At 42.6% G+C, this 8,460-nt stretch overlaps 1 protein-coding gene across 2 annotated transcripts; it reads right to left on the bottom strand.

Annotated features, from left to right (window-relative positions):
- Positions 1-1,147: 1,147 nt before the first annotated feature.
- On the bottom strand, positions 1,148-8,460 carry LOC129851230 (rano class II histocompatibility antigen, A beta chain-like). Of its 2 annotated transcripts, XM_055917638.1 has the most exons (5): positions 8,329-8,458; positions 4,338-4,610; positions 3,580-3,861; positions 2,963-3,088; positions 1,148-2,569 (listed from the first exon to the last, which is right to left on the bottom strand). In XM_055917638.1, exons 1-5 carry the CDS (start codon positions 8,390-8,392, stop codon positions 2,532-2,534), a joined length of 783 nt encoding a protein of 260 aa, XP_055773613.1. In that variant the 5' UTR covers positions 8,393-8,458; the 3' UTR covers positions 1,148-2,531. The 2 variants fall into 2 exon arrangements, with proteins under 2 accessions (XP_055773613.1, XP_055773614.1); XM_055917639.1 differs by lacking the exons at positions 1,148-2,569; positions 2,963-3,088 and adding an exon at positions 3,112-3,170 and having other exon boundaries at positions 8,329-8,460.

Below are 8,460 nucleotides of genomic sequence, written 5' to 3' on the forward strand. Positions count from 1 at the left end.
TTCAACATAATGTACTCAAGATATCAACTGAAAAGTACAATTCCTGTGATTAGGAGTCGGGTCGTAGAATGTGTCTGACTCTGACCAGCTCCCTCCTCAGTAATACCATCGATGCGTCCTCCGCTCTCAATACTTTCCAATCTGCTTCAACTCCTAGAGACCTCCCATCCTGACTTTCTGACATTTTAATTGTCCTTGTTTACTTGTATGGGAGGTGTACTGTAATTCAGCTTTTCAGCTGCCAAGTAGAGCCTACATGTAACAATAATAATTAACCAGTACTGTTACTACTAATTTGACCCACCTCATCCACTAGGTGGTGGTTTTGACTGAATCCAATAGAGGTAACACTGAAGATACGTTTAACTGTTTCCTCTTTTATCTGTGGTAAGTGTCTCGCTGTTATTCTAATATTCATGTATCCACTCTCAAATACCCAGATATTATATGGTCATTCACTTCTAATGGTTTTCTAATTATTGCTAAATATTGTCAGATAAAAATGCACATGAAGATTTTGTAACCTTTCAGTCAGGTAAGTCATTGAGAAAGTGAGGCCTGTTTCAAAACTTCATTTTTAAGCTTTATTAGTAAACTCAACACTCCCAGGTATTACAAAAGTTATATGTATAAGCAATGGTGGAAAAAGTACTTAATTCTCATATTTGAGTAAAAGTTGAAATATCTTAATAGAAAATGATTCAAGTAAAAGTGACAGTCACCCAGTAAAATACTACTTGAGTAAAAGTCTAAAAGTATTTGGTTTTAAATATACTTCAGTATCAAAAGTAAATGTAATTGATCAAATATACTTAAGTATCAAAAGTAAAAGTATAAATAATTTCAAATTCCTTATATTAAGCAAACCAGGCGGCACCATTTCCTTGTAAACTCAGTCATCGTTTACAAACGAATCCTGTGTGTTTAGTGAGTCCGCCAGATCAGAAGCAGAGGATGACCAGGGATGTTCTCTTGATAAGTGTGTGAATTTATCCATTTTCCTATCCTGCTAAGCATTCAAAATGTAACAAGTATTTTTGGTTGTCAGGTTAAATGTATGGAGTAGAAAGTACATTATTTTCTTTAAGAATATAGTGAAGTAAAAGTAGTCAAAAATATAAATAGTAAAGTACAGACACACCAAAAACCTACTTAAGTAGTACTTTAAAGTATTTTTACTTAAGTACTTTACACCACTGGGTGTAAAGTCAGATAGCTCAAGTTTAAAGGAAAAAACAAGTGAAACGGAATTGTGTCATTTTGACCAAAAGGCATCCATCCTATACAGAGGCTGCTCTCCAAATGGTTACAAATGGCACCCTATTCCCTATGTAGTGCACTACTTTAGACCAGGGCACATATGGCTCTGTTCAAAACTAGTGCACTATATAGGTGATAGGGTGCCATATTGGCCCCAGCCAAAAGTAGTGCACTACATAGGGAATACGGTGCCATTTGTGACACACCCAGAGTGTTGCTGCAGTAAAGGATTTTGTTGGTACTGTAACAACAATGTAAAAAGCCTCAGTGATACACAGAAACACACGTACACAGATGTAGGATCTTAAATTGATCACTCTTTTGTTGCTGAGAATTTTCCTGCACCACAGGAAATGCAGATGAGCTTTGTGATGTACATAACTTCACTGAAAGCCCCGCCCTAAAACACAAGATTATATTAACAGTATTGTACTTTTCATGTAGCCTACTTTTGTCCAGCTAATAGCCTAACCACCGATCCAGCAATATTATGGACAAAACGTTTCAATCCTGTTACTACAGGATTATTTTGCTGTGACAATATAGGTCAAATTACAATCCTACATCTGTAGCCTACACACACACACATTATACACACACACATACCAATATGAAATTACAGCGGAGGCTAGCATTATATCAGAATGATAAGTAAAGCATGTTTACAGTAATAGCAAACACAACATTCTTAAAGTTGAAATCCGCACCAGGGGAAACAGCGCCACTGTTCAACCCAGCACGTTTGTTAATGTTATTGTTATTGGGTTTTTTAGCCAATGCTAACTAGCGTTAGCACAATGACAGGAAGTCTACAGGTACGGTAGCATTGCAGGCTAGTTTACACAGTTGTACAATAAGGTCGTTCAAGAGCATAAAAAGTGGTTCCAACTACTTGGTTTGTTCAAAACAATTCAAGACAATTTGTGAGAAACAAACTACTTCATAAAAATATATCTTGTATCCTATAGCATATATGTAGGAACTTGTTTTAAGGTGTTACTGTAACAATAATATCAACTCTTGATAGTCTTTAGAAAAGCAGCAGACACTCCTTACACATAAGATATAGACAACATCATCAAGAGATAGACACCATGCAGTGTCTATAGACACCCTGCAGTCAGAGACATAATAAGAATTAGGTAGCATCCTAAATGGAACCCTATATGGTACACTCATTTTGACCAGGACCGGGGATCCATATAGGGAATAGGGTGCCATTTGGGACTCATATTTACACTATGCAGAACTGTAATGTAGTCACTGAGAGATCACTGGGATGGGTGACTTGTTGGCACCAATTCCCTCCCTGTTGAACAAAATACACCACCGTTTGAGTTTTTACATTTGTGCATTTTGGCTGTTAACATTGATTGACTAAGAAGCAGTTATTAACATATTATTCATTTATATTGTTGGTCTTAAAGTGACAGCAGCACAATCATGGGGGATAGATACTGTAGAGGCAGAGAGTAACAGACTGAACAATAAACGATACTATCTGTCTGTAGAGATCGGCAGGTAGCCTAGAGGTTAGCGTATCTCACAGTATCCCTTGCCGAAAGCCGACAAGATGTGCCCATGAGCAAGGCACTTAACCCTAATTTGCTCCAGGGGTGCTGTACTACTATGGCTGACCCTGTAAAACAACACATTACTGCACCTATCCGGTGTATTTGACAATAAAACATCTTATACTCACCATCACCACCAGTGGTCTTCCTCCTGTTGTAGTAGAGGAGACCAGCTGCAGCGAAGACCAGCCCCAGCACCAGCCCAGACGCCCCGATGGCTATCTTAGTCCTCTCAGACCCTGGCAGAGACATGTCTGGGATGAAACGTAGTGAGATGTTATAGTTACAGTTGTTTGATGGCTATCTTAGTCCTCTCAGACCCTGGCAGAGACATGTCTGGGATGAAACGTAGTGAGATGTTATAGTTACAGTTGTTTGATGGCTATCTTAGTCCTCTCAGACCCTGCCAGAGACATGTCTGGGATGAAACGTAGTCAGATGTTATAGTTACAGTTGTTTGATGGCTATCTTACTCCTCTCAGACCATGGCAGAGACATGTCTGGGATGAAACGTAGTGAGATGAATGTAGTTATAGTTACAGTTGTTTGAAAAACAACACACATCATTAATAACCCAACTTATCAGAGCTCTTTGCTCCCTTATTTCAACCTTTCCTTACTTCATTGCTTCCTTACTTCCTTATTCCCTTCCCTAAACCATTTCCAGTAACACTCAGTTTGTTCCCTGACTTCCTTGTCCGCTTTTTCCTAGTTCCCTTGCTTCCTTGTCCCCTTACTTCCTTACCCCAGTGGAGGATCTTTGGTTCAGTGAAGCTGGCATGCTCCACCATGCAGGAGATCTTCTCTCCAGGTGTGGGAGTGTACTCCAGGTAGGAGTGGATCTGATAGTGCCAGTCGCCATTGGCTAGCTCCTCAGAGGAAGTCATGTTTGAGGTCACTTCCTGTCCATTCCTCAACCAGGTCACCCTGATCTGTTTGGGGTAGAACTTGTAGGCGCTGCACGTCAACATGGAGGGGTGTCTGTCACTGTGGGGCGTCATGGACCTCAGATGGACGGAGGGCTCAACTGAGAGGGAAAATAATAAAACAGTATTCTTTTGTTTTCTACTGCTTGGTGTTTTTCAATGGACAGGTATGTACATGTCCACTTAGGTTGTACATCTATATACGGGTCAGTTCCCTTTCTAGCTTGGGTGTCAATGTGTTCCACCTATAAGCTTTAGTAAGTGTACTTTTAGACGAAGTCAATTGAGATGCCTTGTGTTGTGTCAGACTGATACCCAAGCTAGTTCTCTTTCACTTCCTCAAAACAAACTCAGTAAGATTCCACAGTGGGATGGTATGAGTTAGATAACCTGTCTGTGCAGTTCTTTCTTTCTGGAAGTTCCCTGACTTGTCAAACCCAAACGTAATTCATGTAAAAATCAACTAAATGGTGTTTAAAAATAATATTGTAAAATTATGATGTGAAATCAATTTTTCCTGAAATATCTTATGCAAATGTATTTTATTTTCACCACCGTTCTCCATAGAACTGCTTACCATTGTTGTTTATTCCAGCTTCGTAGGCGAGGGCACCATAATGTTTGCAGAAGAAATGAAGTGGAGTTTGAAACGATGCCAGGACCACGGGATCTGCGTTTAATTGCTCAGCGTTATGTATCCCAAAGGGTGTGTAACCAGTAAATCTATTGAGAGTGCTGTTGTATTCCATGACCTTCACCATGTCTGAAATAGCTCTCCAGACGTACTCCACATCGTGTGGATCTTCCCCTCTGTAATAACAAAGGTCGAGGATGGTGATAAAGTGTCCATCTGGTGAGAAAAAACATGAATGCATGTAAACCTTTATACTGCCACATAATAGATATACGTTATTATACAATAATATGCAGTTCTCTTTTATTTGGCTATAAATAATTACTCTTAATATATTTTTACTATCTCTTTAAAGGGGCAATCTGCAGTTGCTACATCGATTTATTTAGACTTAAATTATATATACCCATTGATTCTTGGAGAATATAACCTATAAATGCCTCACGAGCTCCATTCAATGGTCGTACCCCATCAGAACCAAAAATATGAGCTTGTTTTACTACAATGTAAACTTTGTAAATGTAAACAAGCACTGTGCTCGTGGGTTGCATGTGCGAGTACCGGCTGACTGTACAGAGATTGTGACAGCCGGTTAAATGGCGTCCCTTGAGAGGGCAAGAACAAGATGTATTTAGGATACTCGTCCACCGCCTTGTCCCTGTCTCCGCGTAGCAGCACGTGTTCAAGCTGCTGCAGCTTGTAAAATCCAGCTTGATCAAACCTCTCTATGAATTGAGTATTCACTGTGTCCAAGGCGTTGTAGAATTGGGCTCTGTGCAAAGACTGGGCATCCGGATTTATATGGGCTGCAGCCTGACCGGTGTAACGCTTTGTAGGTTTGAGATATGAGGCATCTGAATAGGTTGTAGGTCCAACTTTGTTGCCATAGCAGTTGCGAACAAGACATCAAAGTGCTCCTCCGTTCGCTTGTCCTGCATGCTTGTTTTGACATGGTCCACAGCCTCCAACATGCCTGAAACGGTCTGTTTCCTAAGCTGCAGGGTGTTCAGGCACTCCAAGTCCCCCGTCAGGTCTTCAGACACTACAAGGCCGAACTTGCCAGATTGATTAAAGAAGCCCCCCAATTCATGCACCAGACCCATTGAATCTCTTACCAGTGGAGAGGCTACACAGGCAGCCTGCGTAACTAAGTTCACACAGTGTGGACCACAGTGACAATACATATCCAGTGGGTTGTTCTTTCCTTCAAATGGCTTGCACCCCCCTGCAATCGTCCAGCCATGTCTGCGGCACCGTCATAGGTTTGTCCTGGAAGTTGGGACAGAGGAAGGCCTGGACGCATCATCACATCACATGCCATCTTGGCTATATTTTGCCCTGTCGTTGATGACCCAGGAATTCTGGAGGCCGTCTCTGGAGGCTCCGGGCTGGAGGCCGTCTCTGGAGGCTCCGGGCTGGAGGCCGTCTCTGGAGGCTCCGGGCTGGGCGCAGGCACAGGACTCACCAGGCTGGGGAGACACACAGGAAGCCTCCTCCTTAGCCGAGGCACCGGATACACTGGGCCGTGGAGGCACACTGGAGGTCTCGAGCGCAGATCTGGCACCACCCGTTCTGGCTGGATGCCCACTTCCACCCGGCAAATGCGGGACGCTGGCACCGAGCACACCGGCCTGTGAATGCTCGGCCGAGACACAGTGCGCATCACCCCATAGCACGGGGCCTGACCAGTCACATGTTCGCCACGGTAAGCACGGGGAGTTGGCTCAGGTCTCCAACCTGACTCTGCCACACTCCCTGTGTGCCCCCCCCAACATTTTTTTTGTGGCTGCCTCTCGGGCTTGCTTGCCAGCCGTGTTCCAGTGTAATCCTTGGCCCCTTTCCTAGCTGCCTCCGCCTTCCTGGCTGCCTCCACCTGTTCCCATGGGAGGCGATCCCTTCCAGCCAGGATCTCCTCCCATGTGTAGGATCCCTTGCCGTCCAGGATGTCCTCCCATGTCCAGTCCTCTCTTCCACGCTGCTTGGTCCTTTGGTGGTGGGTAGTTCTGTCACGGCCGTCAAACAGAGGAGACCAAGGTGCAGCGTGGGATGCGTACATTCTTCTTTATTTAAAGAACGAACACTAAACAAACTAACAAAATAACTAACGAACCGTGAAGCTATACAAACATGAGTGCTGACAGGCAACTACACATAGACAACTACACCACAAATACAGGTGGGAAAAGGCAACCTAAGTATGGTTCTCAATCAGAGACAACGATAGACAGCTGCCTCTGATTGAGAACCATACCAGACCAAACACATAGAAATAGAAAACATAGGGGAAAAAAACATAGAATGCCCACCCCAACTCACGCCCTGACCAAACCAAAATAGAGACATAAAAAGCTCTCTACGGTCAGGGCGTGACACCACCAGATTCAAAATGGTGTTTTGCATTTGGGGACTGGTGAAATCAAAGTGACCTTTCAGCCAAGGGGTCAGCTCTGCATCGCCCTCTGCCTTGTTCAGCTCTGCATCGCCCTCTGCCTTGTACTTTAGACACTGGCTGAAATTCCCTCTCCTTATCAACGCCTCGAAAAGCCTGACCTTGCAGCGCCAAGAACTTCACACCCCCAACAATCTTCATAAGATTTCTCCTCGCGTGTTGCTGCTGTCTTTAAAGCTCACGTGAAAGTTGCACATGAACAGGCTTTGGCTCCTGAATCCGAGTCATCACAGCTCATTTGTGACACTGGCTGTCTTTATGCGCACTACATTTCTCCAGTGCCTTCTTCCAATTTTGAAAGCTAGTCTGGACAAAAGCTGAATCTGCTTTTGTCGCAAGCTTAGACTTTTGTGTTGCAAAGTATTTATCACAATAGAAACAGAGGACCCCCTTTAAGGAGGGGCTGTAATGGAGCCAAGGATGATCTTTAAACCCTTTCTCCTGAAAGTAGAGTGTCCTATTTGATAGGGTTTGTAACTCTGTGTTGTTGTTTGTGTCGCACTACTTTGCTTTATCTTGGCCAGGTCGCAGTTGTATATGAGAACTTGTTCTCAACTGGCCTACTTGATTAAATACAGGTGAAATAAAAAAATATATATATATATTTAAAATAAATAGTTTTCAACAGGAGAGATTTGTATAAACTTTACTGTCTGTCTCTCCGACATTTGCAACATTGTTTCAATATTCAAATTAGATCTCCAACTGTCCGATAGTAATGATCCTGTAGGGCTCGGGAGTAGGGACGAGAGAGAGGCAGGCAGCGTTTCTCAGCCAGTTGAAAACACGAATCAGCTGGCAACATTTTTATGGATATATACAACGAAATGTCAATTGAAAAAAAGTACAACGAAACGAAGTGCAGCTGGTTTTCAGTCTTTCCATCTTCAGTTCGAAGTTATTGTGTTAGCTGTGTTGTTGGCTAGCTCCTCTGAACATTTAGGAACGACTGGGTCGCGTCTATATATACAGAACACAAAGAACGAACGACTGGGTCGCGTCCATAGATACAGAACACAAAGAACGAACGACTGGGTCGCGTCCATAGATACAGAACACAAAGATAATGAAAGTATGTCGATCATTATTTGAATATGTTGGTAACCCGTTTTATATAAGTGATAATGCCATCGAAGCCTCGGGCATTATCCCTTAATTTGGGCACCACTATGGCGCGCCGATAAGAGGGCATTTTGAGAACATTCTTAACAATGGCATGACGCGACCGGGTGACGGAACAACAGATTATCCCTTTAAATCTGGTAGCAACAGAGTTGTTCATACTGCAACTAACTTCATCTAAACCAACAAGAACTTTCACATTTAAAGAGCAGGATTCATTGACAGTCTTTCAGCAGGGTAATTCATTGACAGTCTTTCAGCAATATAAATTATCCCAGAGTCTTATAAAAAAAAAAATGTTTTTGTTCAGATACTGTGCAAAATGGTATAGTTTACTAACTAATTCTAAAGATTTCTACTTACCAGTTGGAGTGAAGAATGAAAACATAACCACAAACAACAAATATGACTGCAAGAAAGCCATCATAATTATAGAATGTTGAAAGGACGGAACTATGACCTACTCATTGCAGTAGTTAAGAGAGCATGAGAGCC

This window comes from Salvelinus fontinalis, chromosome 3 (assembly GCF_029448725.1).
Source record: "Salvelinus fontinalis isolate EN_2023a chromosome 3, ASM2944872v1, whole genome shotgun sequence".
Taxonomy (NCBI): Eukaryota; Metazoa; Chordata; class Actinopteri; order Salmoniformes; family Salmonidae; genus Salvelinus; species Salvelinus fontinalis.